The 19,530-nt window shown below is 41.0% G+C and overlaps 1 protein-coding gene across 1 annotated transcript in view; it reads right to left on the bottom strand.

Annotated features, from left to right (window-relative positions):
• ATRNL1 (attractin like 1) overlaps positions 1–19,530 on the bottom strand; it is a 1,044,719-nt gene that overhangs the window by 856,482 nt on the left and 168,707 nt on the right. The window contains exon 8 of the mRNA XM_065407744.1: positions 7,129–7,384. Coding sequence (XP_065263816.1) covers positions 7,129–7,384 — 256 coding nt within the window. The remainder of the gene's footprint in view (positions 1–7,128; positions 7,385–19,530) is intronic.

Below are 19,530 nucleotides of genomic sequence, written 5' to 3'. Positions count from 1 at the left end.
AAAACACGAGGGTTATCTGCTGAAACTGAACAATTACAGCATACAGGGCAGATCCTAAAAACCACTGCTTGTGTGAATAACCCTTCCTCAGACAAGTAGTCTCATTGCTGTCAATGGGTTTTTATATGAAGACCTTATATTGCTACAAATCTACATTATTTTTTAATTCAATAATGGAATATATTTTCTATGAAAACACCCACTTTCCCATTAATATTTTCTATAATTGGCAGAGAAGCTAATATCTCTGAAAGGAAACTTACTAAGTTGAGATTAATTCTGAACCATAACAACTGCCAGCAGTGCAAAATATATTTCTCCCCCACTCAGAGTTTATAACCATGGATTCAAGGTTTTTTGTTTTTGTTTTTTAAACTTGCTTAGTTGTAGATAGTATTCTGTTTTACTAATCCTCTACAAATATAGCCCTAACATAGTAAAGAAGCTGTAAAATGGAAAGAAGTCATGAATTTTAGCTCTAATGCCAGCAATAAACTATCCAATAAACACTGAAATTTTCGTTTACATTGCTAAGTGAGGCAAGAGGTCCCCACTACTACCACTTCATAATCAAACCAAACAACAACACATCATAGTTACTGTAAGATTTTCAAAACATGGAGTTTGGTACTTCTTCTCTGACCTTAATACTTAGAATAGATATACTATATTCAAGGTACTGTTAAACATTAATGATCATGCAGAAAACTACAGTAATTATCATGATTTATGTTTCTTATTTTACTTTGTGTTTTTCTTAAAACAGGTCTTCAATAAAAGGCATTCATTCTTGGAAGTTTTTTCAATGGACTTTGCCTTCTATAATTCAGTGTTATAGAGTAGCAGCCGTGTTAGTCTGTATCCGCAAAAAGAACAGGAGTACTTGTGGCACCTTAGAGACTAACAAATTTATTAGAGCATAAGCTTTCGTGGGCTACAGCCCACTTCTTCGGATGCATATAGAGTGAAACATATATTGAGGAGATATATATACACACATACAGAGAGCATGAACAGGTGGGAGTTGTCTTACCAACTCTGAGAGGCCAATTAAGTAAGAGAAAAAAAACTTTTGAAGTGATAATCAAGATAGCCCAGTACAGACAGTTTGATAAGAAGCAAGTGTGAGAATACTTACAAGGGGAGATAGATTCAATGTTTGTAATGGCCAGTCCTTATTCAATCCTGAGTTGATCGTATCTAGTTTGCATATCAATTCCAGCTCAGCAGTCTCTCGTTGGAGTCTGTTTTTGAAGTTTTTCTGTTGTAAGATAGCCACCCGCAGGTCTGTCATTGAATGGCCAGACAGGTTAAAGTGTTCTCCCACTGGTTTTTGAGTATTATGATTCCTGATGTCAGATTTGTGTCCATTAATTCTTTTGCGTAGAGACTGTCCGGTTTGGCCAATGTACATGGCAGAGGGGCATTGCTGGCACATGATGGCATATATCACATTGGTAGATGTGGTTGATATGCAGACTAGACACAATCAACTCAGGATTGAATAAGGACTGGGAATGGCTGAACCATTACAAACATTGAATCTATCTCCCCTTGTAAGTATTCTCACACTTCTTACACTGCTCTACAGCCAAAATGCTTCTGAAATAAATGTAGTCAAACTTTACTAATTCTGGGTCACTGAGAACGAAAATGATGCTTAAAATTGTTGATTGGCTCTAGTTTTCAAGATATGCTATTGGGTCAGTATATACGACCCTTGAGTTGGGAATGGCGGAGGATAAGTGAGTTATAAAGGGAAGGGATCTCAATTTAAACCAGAAATGACTAAAATACATCTTTGACTGGATCTATGAATAAATCTATGACTGGGTTTGGACAGTACTTGCTTTTTAGGCAAAACAATGAATGATGCAATCTGAAGCTGGTATTGCGTCATACATGATATGAATTGCATCATGTTATTCCTAGAAGTCCTGGATGATGCAATCGTAACGAAGCTTACATCACTCTGCTGAACAAATTGCCCTATATCAGCTCTAGAAATCATACAGTGTCGTGCTCTCTTATTTGTCAGTGTTTGATTTCGCAAAGGGACACATTTCTGTTTAGCCAAAGTGAGCAGAGATGCCTCGTACTTGTGTGAACAGTGCAGATAACTTCTGCTATGTTTGTGGTGAAGTGATTTTTGCATCACAAAAGCGCAGTATAACCACTATGGTTAAGAAAGCCTATCACCTTTATTTTGGCTGCAAAATTGGAGATCAGGACAAGAGGTGGGCCCCACACATATGCTGCAACACTTGTGCAACAAATCTTCGCCAGTGGTTGAACAGGAAAAGGAAATCTATGCCTTTTGCAGTGCCAATGATTTGGAGAGAGCCAACAGATCATACCAGCAATTGTTACTTCTGCATGGTGCCTCCAGTTGGGAAAGGTGTGTCAAAGAAGAAAAAGTGGACTGTGCATTATCCAAACATTCCATCAGCTATACGCCCAGTACCCCACGGAGAAGGACTGCCGGTTCCTGATGCACCAGAATCATTCTCACTTGAGTCAGACGAGGAAGAGGAAGAGGATGAAACTTCTGGTCCTGTGAACCAATGTCACAGGACCCACATTTTCTCCCATCCTCCTCCTCTGAACCACACCTCATAACACAAGGTGAACTGAATGACCTTGTCAGGGATTTGGAACTACCCAAGAGTAAGGCAGAGCGGTTGGGCTCCAGACTACAGCAGTGGAATCTCCTGGCAGGTGATGTTAGGGTTTCCATGTTCTGTGACCGTCAAAAGGATCTTGTCCCATTCTTCTTCATGGAAGGTGATCTTGTAGCCTGCAACAACATCCAGGGTGTGATGGCAGCCCTCAAGATCGTTCACGATCCAGATGAGTGGAGACTGTTCATTGATTCATCGAAGACGAGTCTTAAAGCTGTTTTACTGCATAATGGCAATGTTTTGCCATCAATTCCAGTTGGTCATGCAGTCCATATGAAGGAAACCTATGACAACATGAAACAACTTTTGAGGTGCATAAACTATGACCAACATCAGAGGCAGCTCTGTGGCGATTTGAAGGTTGTTGCTCTCTTGCTTGGTCTGCAGACTGGATACACAAAGTACTGCTGTTTTCTCTGCGAATGGGATAGTTGTGCAAGAGATTCCCACTACATCAAGAAAGATTGGCCACTCCGACAGTCATTGGAGCCTGGGAGGAAAAGTGTTCAGCATCCACCACTTGTTGAATCAAGGAAGATTTTACCACCACCCTTACACATCAAGCTGGGTCTGATGAAGAATTTTGTCAAAGCCATTGACAAAACACAAGCAGCTTTCAAGTACCTCTGTGGAAAATTTCCAAGGTTAAGTGAAGCTAAGATAAAGGAAGGTGTCTTTGTTGGTCCTCAGACTCGTGAACTTCTTCGAGATGATGCATTTGACCATGCACTGCGTGGCAAGGAAAAGACAGCCAGGAAAGCCTTTCAGTTAGTGGCAATAAATTTTCTCGGAAACAACAAGGCAGACAACTACAGGTTGTTGGTGGAAAACCTCCTCAAGGCATACAAAAGCCTTGGTTGCAACATGTCGGGAGTAGGCGGGACAGGGACTGGGGAGGGTGTCAAGCACCCACCGAGCAAAGGGGAAGTCGGCGCCTATCGAGCAATGGTCTCAAATTGCAGTGGGGGAGGTTTAGGTTGGATATCAGGAAACACTATTTTACTAGGAGGGTGGTGAAGCACTGGAATGGGTTCCCTAGGGAGGTGGTGGAATCTCCTTCCTTAGAGGTTTTTAAGGTCAGGCTTGACAAAGCCCTGTCTGGGATGATTTAGTTGGTTGGTCCTGCTTTGAGCAGGGGGTTGGACTAGATGACCTCCTGAGGTCCCTTCCAACCCTGATATTCTATGATTCTATGTCACTAAAGATACATTTTTTGCACTCTCATCTAGATTTTTTTCCACCGAACTGCAGAGCAGTGAGTGACGAGCACGGGGAGCGATTTCACCAGGACATTGCAACAATGGAGAAACGCTATCAGGGCAAATGGAGCCCATCAATGCTTGCAGACTATTGCTGGACAGTGACAAGAGATGCTCCATTTAATGAATACAAGAGACAAGCCAAGAAGCGCCGAGTAGACACTGAATAGGACTAAACTATGTACAGAATAGTTTTTTGCCTTTTGTTTCATAATAAATTTTATTTATGTAACCCTTTTGCTGATTTTTAAAGTGTTACATAAACAGGACAGGTGAAATATTATCATGTAAAGCAACCATAAACACATGAGAAGACCTAGGTTTACAATTTATGATTAAAACTCTACTATCTACACAATATACATAGACATAAAATGTAAAAACTTAAATATCTTAGAAACAGTAGCCAATCAGTTGTTTTAATTGTCATATTTGAATTCAGCACATCAAAATACATAATAAATAGCACATTTTATCTCTGAAGCAGACGACTTCTCAAAAATTGTAGACCAGTGTTATCAAAAATACACACATACATGAACAGGTGGGAGTTGTCTTACCAAGTCTGAGAGGCCAGCAATGCCCCTCTGCCATGTACATTGGCCAAACCGGACAGTCTCTACGCAAAAGAATTAATGGACACAAATCTGACATCAGGAATCATAATACTCAAAAACCAGTGGGAGAACACTTTAACCTGTCTGGCCATTCTTTGACAGACCTGCGGGTGGCTATCTTAAAACAGAAAAACTTCAAAAACAGACTCCAACGAGAGACTGCTGAGCTGGAATTGATATGCAAACTAGACACAATCAACTCAGGGCTAAATAGGGATTGGGAATGGCTGAGCCATTACAAACATTGAATCTATCTCCCCTTGTAAGTATTCTCACACTTGCTTCTTATCAAACTGTCTGTACTGAGCTATCTTGATTATCACTTCAAAAGTTTTTTTCTCTTACTTAATTGGCCTCTCAGACTTGGTAAGACAACTCCCACCTGTTCATGCTCTCTGTATGTGTGTATATATATCTCCTCAATATCTGTTTCACTCTATATGCATCCGAAGAAGTGGGTTGTAGCCCACGAAAGCTTATGCTCTAATAAATTTGTTAGTCTCTAAGGTGCCACAAGTACTCCTGTTATTTTTGCGGATACAGACTAACACGGCTGCTACTCTGAAAAGTGTTATCAAACTGTCTGTACTGAGCTATCTTGATTATCACTTCAAAAGTTTTTTTTCTCTTACTTAATTGGCCTCTCAGAGTTGGTAAGACAACTCCCACCTGTTCATGCTCTCTGTATGTGTGTATATATATCTCCTCAATATATGTTTCACTCTATATGCATCCGAAGAAGTGGGCTGTAGCCCACGAAAGCTTATGCTCTAATAAATTTGTTAGTCTCTAAGGTGCCACAAGTACTCCTGTTCTTTTTTCAGTGTTATAGAGTAACTAGTGATTATTACTATTTTATGCAAACAAATAGTCAAGATTTAGGAGGCAATTAAAATTGACTAGCCTTGTCTTGTGATGATCTAGTAAGCATCCCTGATTCAAAATCAAAGAAATGTAGAGGGACACCTAGCTTGGAAGATAGAGACTGCAATTTTAGGATAGTCTTAAGCAGCTGCATCAGAAATATCAACATGGATAGACTATATTGTGTAGTCTTCCTCCCATTCTCATTCCCTTCTGGACATATTCGATATTGCTAGAAAAGATGTCAATATGGTCCTCAGAAATCATGCCAGGAATATAGTGGAAGCATTCTGTCACTGTAATGTAGACAGGTTGAGAGGCTTCATGCATAGAAGCCACAATTAAGCAAAACAGTTACGCTCATGCTTAAACTTTAAGCATGTGAGCAATCCCACTGAAATAAAAAGACTAGTTCAGTGCTTGAAGTGAAGCATGTGACACCTTAGTGCTAGATGAAGCCAAAACTGAAGTCCTGCATTAACTATGCATTATTAAACTAAAACTATGCTTCTTGTGATCAGCTGAAAACTGGTGAACTATTTCAAATTGGCCAAGCACAACAGAAGACTTATTCCCTACCCAAAACAGCTTACATAAATTTAGGCAGTTATGTATTCAGTGTCTCTCGCTCTCTCTCTCACACACACACACATATATATATATATATAAAATGAGACAAAATTCAAAGAAATTGTCCCAATACAAAAATACCACTTTGAACCTTTACATGTCTGAAGCTGCTGGTAAAAGTTCTTAACACACTCAATCTAGTAACCACTGACTGTCTTGTTAAAAGAATTGTTAGGGATTCAGTTGAGTACCATAGAAAACAAGGAAGGAAGAATGTGAAGCAAGATTCTTCACATTCCTGTTTTCATTAAATAATTAATGTGCATATTAATTAGCTTTATTCTTAAAGATTATCATAAGGGCCATTTTAATATGTTATTCTAACTATTAAAAGAAAATGTTATGTGAAGTCTATAAAATGAAATAAGTTATTTAGCATTATCTTATCTTATATTTGTTTATACTTAGAAGGGAACAAGTTTATTGGTGTCTAAAATATAAAATAATCCAGAAGCATAGCTAGATTTAGTGAAACGACAACAGAAGTTGTAGTGATTTATAGAAGTTGTGATTGATTTTATTTTCTATGGTAGTTGCCATTATACTCTTTACAATTGCATTGTAAGTAATATTAATCAGAATAGTTATTAAATGTTGAAATTAAGAATGGGAAATACTACAGTAACATTAATTCTTGCAAGGGCAAAAATTTCAACATTGTTAAGGTGATTACTGTATACCATGCTATTTATTAAGCCTTCTTTTCAATAAACTTATGTCTGAGAAAATGTTGATAAACCTTACACACCATCATAACTCAATATATGTAAAATTGTTGGTTCTTACCCTTGCCTTACTTTGAGTACCCCAACCATGACTGTGATCACACCCAATCTACTCCAATATTCCCAAAATAGGAACCAAACTCGACCAATTTTAAAAAACAACAACTGATTTTACATAAGTTAAAAGAAAAAGGAGCTACTTGGATCAAAAATTAAATAAGAACAGCAGAAGAGTTTTTTGAGCTTGCCAAATATATTTTATTCTTCTAAACCTAACAAGTTCATGATCGGTTAAAAATCAAGAAACGAAGCATCAATATAGGGCAAAAAGAAAGTATTTAAAAGAACTCACTGATATAGTACTCTTGCACACTGCTTGTGTAACCATACACTGCAGAGTATCCAAAAATGATGATCATGACAACATCTCTGCTGTCCAACTCTACTATATGCGCTGAGTGACCCTCCACAGCATACTGTTGGCCATGTACAAGTATTGCAGGAATTTTGGTACTCCATGTTTGACTGTTTATGCTGAATATCCACAGCTCATCAGTGACATTCCCATTATTTGTTTCAATTTTGCCTCCATACATGTAGATGTCTTCCTATTAAAATTAGAGAAAAAAGTGAAGTTAAAGAAGATCACATCCAAACTGCATTATTGCTACACCATATAAAAGAACGTAAGTGAACAACCTCTTATAAATACTTAAAAACAGACTATGTTCATCAGCTAATTATCAGCCCTGCTTCCAAACACAGCCCCTTGAGCTAAAGCAAAAATGATGTTAAAAAGAATATTTCACCAGAACGAACCCTAATAAAGTGAAAAAATAAGACAAAAATCAATTTCAAATATGGATATTTCAAGGACAAATTTTAAAGTTCTAGGCACTTTTCACACTCGTTAAAGCTCTCTCGTCAGAGTTCTGAAAGATTTTTAAGTGACTCCTTTTTGAAATGTGTACAGAGATTCCAACTTTCTTTCCTACCCCCGGCAGCAAAATTTAAGGCTATGGCTACATTACAACCTGGGGGGTTGATTCATAGTTCCCATCGACATACTCATGGCTAATTCTCATCTGAGCTAGCATGCTAAAAATAGTAGTGTAGCTGCAATAGCACAGGCAGTGGCAGCAGAAGTACGGGTTAGCTGCCCTGTGTACGTAACCCTGGGGTTCAGGCAGGTTTGTACTTGGGACAGATAGCCTATGCCACTACTGCAGCCACCCCACTATTTTTTGGCATGCTAGTCAGATGCTCACTGGAGAGTCACATCTGAGTTGAGGTTGTTGGGGAAGTTTCTGACTTGAGCTACTTCAATGCTAAGCTAATTTTTTTTTTTTTTGAGACATACATTTTTACAGATGCAAAGTAAATATCTTCATATCAGAGACAAATTCAGAATGTAAGTACAAATCTTTAAAAACCTTTGTGTAATGAAAGTATGTATTACAGATCATTAGCCTTTATTTGCAAATACCATATAATAACATTTCAATTTTTCACTACAAGTTGTTATATTATTTATTCAGAACACAACCACTCAGCTCAAACCAACCACTGTTAGAGAGTTTGTGAACAGTCTAACCATCAGTAATAATTAAACTGAATTTAGGTCTAATCAATAAACATTTATAACCCAATAAGAAAAAAAAAGGATTTCTGTAACATTTGTGGCCAGGATTTCCTATCAAGATACTACAAAATCAGGTTTTCAAAATTACATATTATTCCCATGAAGACTGATTTACAACTCAGAGTAAAACAGCAAAGGAAAGAAAAGCTTTAAAAAAAAACAAAAACTCCGACAGAGGGGTAGGAAGGCAGGTAATGAAATGGACTTGAGCAACACATCTCTAAGAACAACAGTTACGAAAGGTAGGTAACCTTTTTTTCTTCTTTGAGTGCTAGCTCATGTCGATTCCATTCTAGGTGACTCACAAGCAGTATCCCTAGAGGTGGGCTCGGAGTTCATAGATGTATGAACTTGTAACACCGAGCGTTGTCTCGGGCTTGCTGTGTAAGCTCATGGTGAGACGCGAACATATGTACGGAGACCAAATGTCAGCCCTGCAGATATCTGAAATTGGCACATGGGCCAGGAACGCTGCTGACGAGGCTTGTGTTCTAGTTGAGTGGACGGTTACAATCGCCGGTGAAGGCACCTTTGCCTGATGATAGAATCGGATGCAGGCTGTGATCCAAGATGAAATTCTCTCTATCTGCCACCGCAACAAACAATTGTGTCAACTTATGAAATGGCTTGGTCCTCTCGATGTAGAAGGCTAGTGCTCTCCTGACATCCAGGGAGTGCAACCTACATTCCTCCTCAGACTTATCAGGCTTTGTGCAGAAGACTGGCAAGAATATGTGCTGGCTTGTGTGAAATTGCCAAACCACCTTGGGCAGGAAAGCCGGATGTGGCTGCAACAGGACCTTGTCCTTGAATAACACCATATAGGGCGGCTCCGATGTAAGCACCTTAATCTCAGAGACCATTTGGGCAGAAGTTATCGCCACCAGGAATGACACCTTCCAGGAGAGCAGAAGAAGGGAACAGGACACCAAGGGCTTGAAGGGAGCTTTCATGAGCTGTGCGAGTACCAGATTCAGGCCCCACGGAGGGACTGGAGCCTGGACTTGAGGGTAGAGCTGCTCCAGACCTTTTAAGAACCAGACCGTCATGTTATGAATGAAGACCGATCTGCCCTGGAATGGAGGGTGAAAGGCTGACATAGCAGCCAAGTGGACCTTAATTGACGAAAGGGACAAACTCTGAAGCTTGAGATGCATACGGGAGTGCAGGATCAGCTGCAGCGAGCCCAACTCAGGCCTAATGTCTTGGGCCGAGACCCAGCATGTGAATAGTTTCCATTTGGCCAGGTAGGTTGCTCTAGTGGAGGACTTTTTACTCTCCAGTAGGACCTGTTGGATATCGGGATGGAGAGACCACTCATGGCGAGATGAGATGGTTCTGCTGAGGTGATCTGCCAATACGTTCCTGGTTTCAGGGAGGAGTGCTGCCACGAGATTAATGGCATGCTGCACACAAAAGTCTCATAGTCTGAGGGCTTCTTGGCAGAGGGCTGATGACCTGGCTCCGCCCTGCTTGTTGATAGAAAGCTTCGTGGTGGTGTTGTCCGTCAGGACTTGAACCACTTTGCCTTGTAACTGGGACCGAAAAGCCAGGCAGGCCAGGTGAACCGCCCTGAGCTCCCTTACATTTATGTGGAAGGAGCAGTCAACTCCCAACCAGCGGCCCTGTGTACTGAGCTCGCCCAGGTGGGCTCCCCAGCCTAGCTCCAAGGCATCGGACACCAGAGTCCACAACAGGGCCGTGAAGGGGACTCCCTGCAACACCAATGCGGGGTCCAGCCACCACGCCAGGTCCAGGTATTGCCTGTTGGGGATGTAGACCAACACCAACCACACCTGCAGTGGCTGGAGGCGATGCCAGGCATGACAGACAAGTACAAGTAGCCATGTGGCCAAGCAGCCTTAGGCAAGTGCGGACAGTTGTGAGCGGGTGGGAGATTACATCGAACATGACACAAAAACGGGTCTCCAGAAGGAATGCCCTGGCCCACATGGAATCGAGAACCACTCCGATATGCATTGCACTGGTACAAGGGTCAATTTCTTTTCATTCAATAACAGGCCCAGGTCGCAGCATATGGACCGCAGCGGATCAAGGCTGCTCTGCACGTGATCCTACGATCTGCCCTTGATGAGCCAATCGTCGAGATAAGGATAGACCTGGACCCCCCACCTCAGGTAAGTGGCTACAGGGGCAATGCATTTTGTAAAGACCCGCGGGGCTGAGGAGAGGCCAAAGGGGAGCGCCAAGAACTGGAAATGGCGCCGACCCACCATAAAACGGAGAAACTGTGCCTTTGGAAGATAGAGATATGGAAATAAGCATCTTTCATGTCGAGAGAGGCATACCAGTCTCCCGGATCCAGTGAGGGAATGATGAAAGCCTGGGACGTTATGCGAAACTTCAACTCCTTGAGACACTTGTTGAGTCATCGCAAGTCCAGAACAGGACATAGGCCCCTTTTTGCCTTCGGGATCAGGAAATAGTGGCAGTAGAAACCTTTCCCTCTCATTTCCTCAGGGACCTCCTCCACTGCCCCCAGTTATAGGAGGTTGTTTACCTCCTGAACGAGGAGTTGCTCATGAGAAGGGACCCTGAAGAGGGACGGGGAAGAGGGAGGATGGCCAAAAACTGAAGGGTGTAGCTCAGTGACAATTTCTAGCACCCAGGTCTGCGGTGACTCTCAACCAGGCCGAATGGTAGGGATGGAGATGATTGAGGAAAAGATGGGGCAGATCCGGGGAGGTGACCGCGGTGTCGCTCTCGAGCGTACCCTCAAAACGCCCGCTTCTGGCCCCCGTTGTGCTTCGCCGGACCAGGCTGCGCAGGCAAGTGGGAGGAGGAAAGGTGGCAGCGACTGAACCCAGCATCCCTTCTCCTCGTAGATCCCTGCTGAGGCTGCCAAGACGTTAGCAGAGGGGGCAGCCAGAACAGCTTCTTCTCAGACTGAGGCGTATTCATCCCCAGGAAGCGGAGGGTGGTCTGAGTGTCCTTCAGACCATTCAACCTCATGTCAGTCTGATCGGAAAACAGCCCAACTCCATCGAATGGAAGATCTTGTATGGAGGACTGCATCTCCTGGGACAGGCCGGCGGTCTGAAGCCAGGAGCTGTGCCTCATGACCACCACTGAGACCACCCTAGCAGCCAAATTGGCCGCATCCCAGGCCAATTGGAGGGAGCACCGAGCTGCTGCAGTACCTTGCTCCACAAGACCCCCGAACTCTTGAGCCACCTCCTGGGACATGGAGTCCTTAAACTTGTGGAGGGAGTCCCACAGGTTAAAATTATAACATCCCAAAAGAGCTTGGTGGTTCACTACCTAGAACTGTAGACTTGCCGTGGAAGAAATTTTAATTCCAGAAAGGTCCAGTCTCTTGGCCTCCTTATTCTTGGGGGTGGAACTGACAGGTCCCTGCTTGTCCTTTTTGTTAGCCACCGACCAATGACCCCCAGGGGCGGGTGGGTATGTAAGTATTTGAACCTGTTGGCGGGGTCAAAATACCTTTTCTTGGCCCTCTTGGAAGTGGGCGGGATAGAGGACGTGGTTTGCCAGAGGCCTTTGGCAATGTCCAGGACCCCTTCATGCACCACGAGTACGACACGTGCGGGGGTGGACGTGGAGAGCACATTGAACAACGTGTCCGATTGATCCCCCATCTCTTCCACCTCGAGGCCTAAGTTGGTGGCCACCCATTGGAGCAGGGCTTGGTGCTCCTTAAAGTCATCTGGTGGGCTAGCATAGGAGGGCCCCGCCACTACCTCGTCTGGAAAGGAGGATGACGACTGAACCACCGGGAGAGGGCCTGGGGCATCATCCCCCAGAGGAGAAGGGGGTCCCATGGTGGGACCCTGTTCCTCCACCACAGCACCCGCCAGCACATCCTGCACTGAGCCTGGTGCCATCAGTGACAACTGGGGTTTGTCTGACGCAGCGACCGAAGACCAGTGAGAAGGGGCATCAGCATAACTGGCACACCCCAGACATTCCAGTAATGCCATTGTGCTGGCCACTGGCCCTGCTGCCAGGTCAGCATCACTGCGGCAGATGCACCCTCTGGAACCCAGTTGCGATGGTGTTGCCTTGGCGAGGGGCTGAACTTCCTCTCCATGCCGGAGAAATCCTCCTCTGGTGACCAGAGCAGGGCCGTCGACGCCTGGGTCTGGCGGCTAACTGTCGGCGTGGGTGACCGGTGCCTCGAATGGTCAGACTGATGCCAGGAGTACAGGGAGTGGTGCCGTGTTGGGGAGCATCCCCGAGGTCTCAGAGACAGTGTCTGTAGGCGCAAAGACAAGCGGTGCCGACTTTAAGGCGACCGGCGCCTCCCTCTGGGTGAGGCCCAGTGCAAGAGGGTGCACTACACACCAAAGCCAAAGGGCATTAAAAAGGAACTGAGAAGGCGTAAGGCCGGCGGTACCTGATGTAACAACGTATGACCGCAGCACTCAAGGAGACGCCACAGCCAGCCCTATGGTACCGCTAAGGCAAAAGTCTCTGACAACTGCACCTGGGCGTGCACACACCTAGAATGGAATTGACATGACCAAGCACTTGAAGAAACCCTCATAAATATTGGTTTCGGCACACGCGGATCTACAGGTGTTTATGCAAGTGTGACTGAGTGAATGAGCAGGCAAGTCTAGAATTAATGTAAATACAGAAAAGTGGTCTTTGGACCATGATAAGGTTCATAACATATCTGTGGATTCAGAAATTGAGCAAGATCTTTGGATTCACAGGGGAGTGGAAATTAGTGTTGGTTTTTTTTGTTTTGTTTTTTAAACATATCCTCATGACATCTCATGTTTGTCATGATCAACATGCTTGAAAAATTAACTTGCCATTCTCTGTGGTAAGATGTTAACCAAAGACATTGGCAGAGTCTATAGTCTACCTATCATGCCCCCTTCACCTCTCAACAGTATACCCTGTTAAAATACTTAAGTTTGCAATGAAATCCTTCATGTCAAAACAGGATTTTGTTACATTGCCAAATTATCTGAAATCAAAAAAATTGATTTGTCATCATGTGTCCATCCCCCAACATATGAATTGGTTTAAACTTTTAACACATTTTGTTTAGGAAACACATGTCCTGATATTTTTTAACTGTTTCACTTTATTATATGTTTTTAAATGGGCTTTTGTCAGATGGTAAAAGATGAATGACGTGGATGAATAAGTAGCGCTCTTAAGAGAATTCTAGATATGTCACTTTTCCAGCACTTTTATTTAAATAAGTTCCTACAAAGTAGGGTGAACAGATGTTCCGATTTTATAGGGACAGCCACGATTTTTGGATCTTTTTCTTATATAGGCGCCTAGTACCCACCCACCCCCAATCCCGATTTTTCACATTTGCTGTCTGGTTACCCTACTATAAGGTGAAGTACAAACCAAAAACTTAAAATGAGTTAAACATAGATTTTTGTGCTGAATGCCTAAGAACCAGTCCCCCCCCCCTGAATGTTTTCAGTGAACAGAAGTTGTTTAATGTAGTTAAAACTTATTTTTGTGCTGAATGTCCCCAATGCCAGGTTAGCTGGTACATTCAGCAAAGAGATCTGTACTTTGAACTTCACCTTTATGAAGAAATTAGTAATATTACATACACACACTTGTTCTTCAAAATGTGTTTCTGAAATTCTTGTAAAATGGAACTATCATGCAAAGTTATGTGCTGTTTTCTAAAGTTAGTGTACACAGACTTGGCTTTTTGCTGTTAACTGGAACCTCTGGCCCTTTCCCTTGCTTAAGTCATTGATCTTTCTCAAACACCTGGCTAGAGAGAAGGGATCTTAGTACCAACAGAACAGAGGAATGTTCCTCACATGTGAGGCAAACAGGGAGCCAGATCAGTGGCTGGCTGTGTTAAACACAATAACATATTACCAAACTATGATGCATAAAAGACAGGTAGACAGGGAGAAGGGTCAACTGTATAGGATTCTAAGTGGAGCACGTAAAGGAAGAGGAAGATGAGCAGAATCTTGAGGTCAGAGCAGAGAAAATAGAACTCAGCACTGGGGACATAAGGAGGGATACAAAAGGAATGGACATGATTCAGTCTCAAGGAAAAAAGGATGTTATTCAAAGAAAGAAAAAGAAACAAAGCAATGGGAATAAAGGGGAGAAAACAGATGGGAAAGAGGAAAGGTAGTTAAGACATGGACAGAATTAAAGATAGGATTAGACAAAAAGAGCAGAAAGAATTAAGATATTTAAATAAGGAAAGAAAGGGGTTAGGGATTCTGAAGATCACCAAGTTCAGGCTTTGGCTGGGCTATAGGCAATGAGAATAACAAAACTGAGGAATCATCAAGAAGACTGCCCTGCCACCAGCCCCACTCCTTTTTAAATCAGTATGCTGTTAGCTCAAAAACCTTAGGATGATCACAACTGTCAAAGTATCAGAAGAAATGAGGACCTAAACCATTTGGGGCTTTAATATAATAGGTCAAAATCAACAGCTTAAATTTCACCCAGCAATTAAATGGTAGACAGTGAAAATCATGGATTGGTGTTTACTTTGCAATTCAGGGATTACTTGTTCTGGATACACTACTTCATACTCACCAAGAAAATAGCTTAAGAAGTTGCAGAAACCTGAAAACTTTTGTAAACATCAAAGGATGAATGGGCCAATAGTTGTGTGTAAGCGTTAGTATATGAAGTCAAGAATGTATAAGACTATATTTTTTTAATAGAGCTGGTTGGAACCCAGAATTTCCATTCCAGGGGATATTCCCAAATTTATAATTTTTTGCATACTAAATCTGAACAAAAAATAGAAATTTCCCAAAGGGAGCCAGCTAGGCTATCTGCCAGTAACAAAGTCAGTTGGGGAGCTAGGCAGTCCAGCATCCTAGTTTCTTCCAGCCTAGGAAGCTGGCAGACAAGTCAGCAGGGAGGCAGGCTAGGTGGGCCTCCGACTCTCCTGATTTCCATCAAAAGTTTTGACAGAATCAACACGTTCCCATAGAACATTTGAAATTTATGGAATCAGCACTTTTCAATGGAAAACTGTCTTGTCAGAAATGTTTTGACCAGTTCTAATTATAAAGGAATGTAATAAAAGTTGTATGCTCTGAAAATAATAAATAGTGCATCTTCTAGGGGTCTTGTGACATCAGCTGATATATAAACCAAGTGATAAAATCACATTTCTCATGGCTAGAAGGAAAATGAGAATGAAACCTTTTACAGTGACTTGATGGATTTGTGGATAGAAATGTTCTTACAGAAAGAGTGGGCACTGAAGCTCAGTTAGTCAGCAGGTTGTGAAAAACATTACTCAAACACAGAAGACGGACTTTGAAAATAGGTGAGCTGACCTGACCCGACACTATTTGAAAAAACTGCTAGAGAGAACTATGAGTTTTATGGTTGCAAGAATTACCTTAATTTTTTTTTGCTTTATTTGCTATAAATATATTCTTTTAAGAGTTTGGCCTGATAATAATCCAATGAAGTATGTTGTTATTAAGTAAATATGGTTGCTCAGGGTTTTTCCCATTGAATTTTCTATTACAAAAGAGCAAAAGCCACCAAGAGTAATAATCAGATGAGCAAGAGCAACATCCCGAGTGAGAAACAACAGAAAATACTTTTCATAAAAGAGATTAAAATTTTATAAAGGAGTCTCACTTTGACAAAATAAACATATGGTAAAGGAGTAATTTAAAAACAGCTATTAAATAGAAACAATGGACTCTGACTAGTGATTTAGATGCTGAACTTGAAGTTGACTGATTTCACAGAGCAGGTGCTCAGCACAGTCTAAAAAGCATGCCCCTTTAAAGTGCCTCCTGATGTAGCGCCAAAAAAAAGATGCACCAAAAATCACTAGTCACATTGGAAATCTTGGTCTGTGTAAAATCTCCAAGAGCCATCCACATATAAATGGCAGTACTGCTATTAGAACTCAAGATTTCCCTACATCCAACCATGTTCTCGCTGTCCCATCCCTTGCAATATCAGAGAGTGGCCTACATGTGACTTTCCTTCTAAAAGACCAGTTCCTATTAGTTGTGGTAATTGTAGATGGAAACTCTGACAATGTGAAAACTCTGCCGATATATTAAAAAAAAAATCTAATTTGGTGGATTGACTAGAGAAGATAGGGTTAGAAAGAGGAGAGGTGGGGTTTAGTATATTGTCTAGATGAACAAGAAATCAACATGGATCAAAATGAAATAAGCATGTATCATTTCCTTTTCTATTTGCTATTTGTTACATCAATCAGTGAAAAAATGTAAAGTAAAAAAATATTTGAAACCACCAGGCTCTCCCCACGGATATTTGTATATATCCAATTAGTTCTACCTGAAAATCAGGTCACAGAGGGACGAATCCGAAGTAACGTGAATTTAAGCCAACAGAAACTTAAAATCCAGACTGAGGAGGGAATTAAGATAGAGCAACTATAAATTGGTTTTGGACTGTTTTAAACCTTGTGAGATTTTCTTTCTTTAAGGGTTTGATCCTAAAGCACCATGAAGTCAATGGGAGTCTTTCCACCAACTTCAATGGGCTTTATGAATCAGGCCCTAAATGTTGCTCTTATTCAGAGAATGACTTGCTGCTTGACCTGGATTGGTCAGACACTTAGAATTAGTTATGAAGAATCAATAGAGAAAGTAGTAGTCTGGTCAGAATAAGTCTCAGAAACAAGACTGGAGAAAATGAAATATATTCTAACCTAGAAACCAGGTTCTAATAAAAAGCCTGAGGAAAGAAACACCAAAACTGACCAACCTAGAGAGAAGAAATCAGTCAAGTTCTCCAACTTTGAATATGATCTATATTATAAATCTGACTATTTATGTATATACCATATATGTATATAATTATGGTCGCCCATAAAAATCTGCCACTTTAATGTAACACCTTAACAACTAAATAAAGCTTACCTTGTTATTCATAGTATGAAGAGTATTCCTATAGTAATAAGGAAGCAATACATAGAAACAACAGATAATGAACCTTTTCTATAAATTTAAAGTAAAATTGGCCAATTTGTAAGGGTGACCACTCTTTGTGAACACATATCAAAGCTTTAAAGGGGACAATCCCAGCTAACTGTAAATTGAGTGCCTGGAAAAGATTTCCTTGCCCACATAACTATAAAAATTATCCCCAAACTGGACCTTTGGACTTGGCAGAATTCAGGAATGGAGGCATGAAAGTGGCTTTAAGCTACCTTCCTTCCCCCACCCCCAACTTTGCTGTGAAAGGGTCACTAGGTCAGTGCTGAAAGTACAGTTTAAAGCAACCTCAGGGCTTTGTGATGCCAGAATGGAGACCAAATTTGGCACATGATGGGATCTCAATTTATTAGAAATGTATGTAGAAAAACTGTAAAGGGTAAAACTACAAAATTAAATTGACTTAGAAAATAAGACTGCCATAGATTTGATGCTATACCGCATGTTTTATAAAGAAAACTACATAGAGAAATCAAAAATTTTAAGTCTCCTGAAAGAATCCCACTGTTTGTGCATGAGTGGAAGTTATGCACATAATATAATAGGGCTGTCAAGCGATTAAAAAAATTAATCGTGATTAATCGCATGATTAATCGCACTGTTAAACAATAGAATACCATTTAAATATTTTAGATGTTTTCTACATTTTCAAATATATTAATTTCAATTACAACAAAGAATACAAAGTGTACAGTGCTCACTTTATATTTAATTTTGATTGCCAATATATGCACTGTAAAAAAATTTTAAAAATTTATTTTTCAATTCACCTCATATAAGTACCATTGTGCAATCTCTTTATCATGAAAGTTGAACTTACAAATATAGAATTATGTACCAAAAAAACCTGCATTCAAAAATAAAACAATGTAAAATTTTAGAGCCTACAAGTCCTCAGTCCTATCACTTGTTCAGCCAATCACTCAGACAAACAAGGTTGGTTACAATTTGCAGAAAATAATGCTGCCTGCTTCTTGTTTATGTCGTCACCTAAAGGTGAAAACAGGCGTTCACATGGCACTGTTGTAGCTCATGTTGAAGATATTTACGTACCAGATGCACTAAAGATTCATTTGTCCCTTCGTGCTTCAACCACCATTCCACAGGACATGCTTCCATGCTGATGACAGGTTCTGCTCGATAACAACCCAAAGCGGTACAGACTGACGCACATTCATTTTCATCATCTGAGTCAGATGCCACCAACAAAAGGTTGATTTTCTTTTTTGGTGGTTCAGGTTCTGTAGTTTCCGCATCGGACTGATGCTCTTTTAAGACTTCTGAAAATATGCTCCACACCTAGTCCCTCTCAGATTTTGAAAGGCACTTCAGATTCTTAAACCTTGGGTCGAGTGCTGTAGCTATCTTTACAAATCTCACATTGGTACCTTCTTTGCGTTTTGTCAAATCTGCAGGGAAAGTGTTCTTAAAACGAACAGCAACATATGCTGGGTCATCATCCAAGACTGCTATAACATAAAATATATGGCAGAATGTGGGTAAAACAGAGCAGGGGACATACAATTCTCCCCCAAGAGTTCAGTCACAAATTTAATTAAATGCATTATTTTTTTAAACGAGCGTCATCAGCATGGAAGCATGTCCTCTGGAATGGTGGCTGAAGCATGAAGGGGCATATGATTGTTTAGCTATATCTGGCACCTAAATACCTTGCAATGCTGGCTACAAACATGCCATGCAAATCCCTGTTCTCACTTTCTGGTGACACTGTAAATAAGAAGAGGACAGTATTATCGCCTGTAAATGTAAACAAACTTGTTTGTCTTAGCGATTGGCTGAACAAGAAGTAGGACTGAGTGGACTTGTAGGTTCTGAAGTTTGACATTGTTTCATTTTTGAGTGCAGTTAGGTAACAAAAAAATCCTACATTTGTAAGTTGCACTTTCAGGACAAAGAGATTGCACTATAGTACTTGTATGAGGTGAATTGAAAAATATTATTTCTTCTGTTTATCATTTTTACAGTGCAAATATTTGTAATCAATTACAACAATTTGATCTCAATTACAACACAAAATATGAGATATATATGAAAATGTAGAAAAACATCCAAAATATTTAATAAATTTCAATTGGTATTCTCTTGTTTAACAGTGCGATTAAAACTGCGATTAATCATGATAAAAAAAAATTTGAGTTAATCG

This window comes from Emys orbicularis, chromosome 7 (genome assembly GCF_028017835.1).
Source record: "Emys orbicularis isolate rEmyOrb1 chromosome 7, rEmyOrb1.hap1, whole genome shotgun sequence".
NCBI classification, from domain to species: Eukaryota; Metazoa; Chordata; order Testudines; family Emydidae; genus Emys; species Emys orbicularis.
The sequence above is the reverse complement of the archived record's forward strand: the minus strand, read 5'-3'. Positions and strand labels throughout refer to the sequence as shown.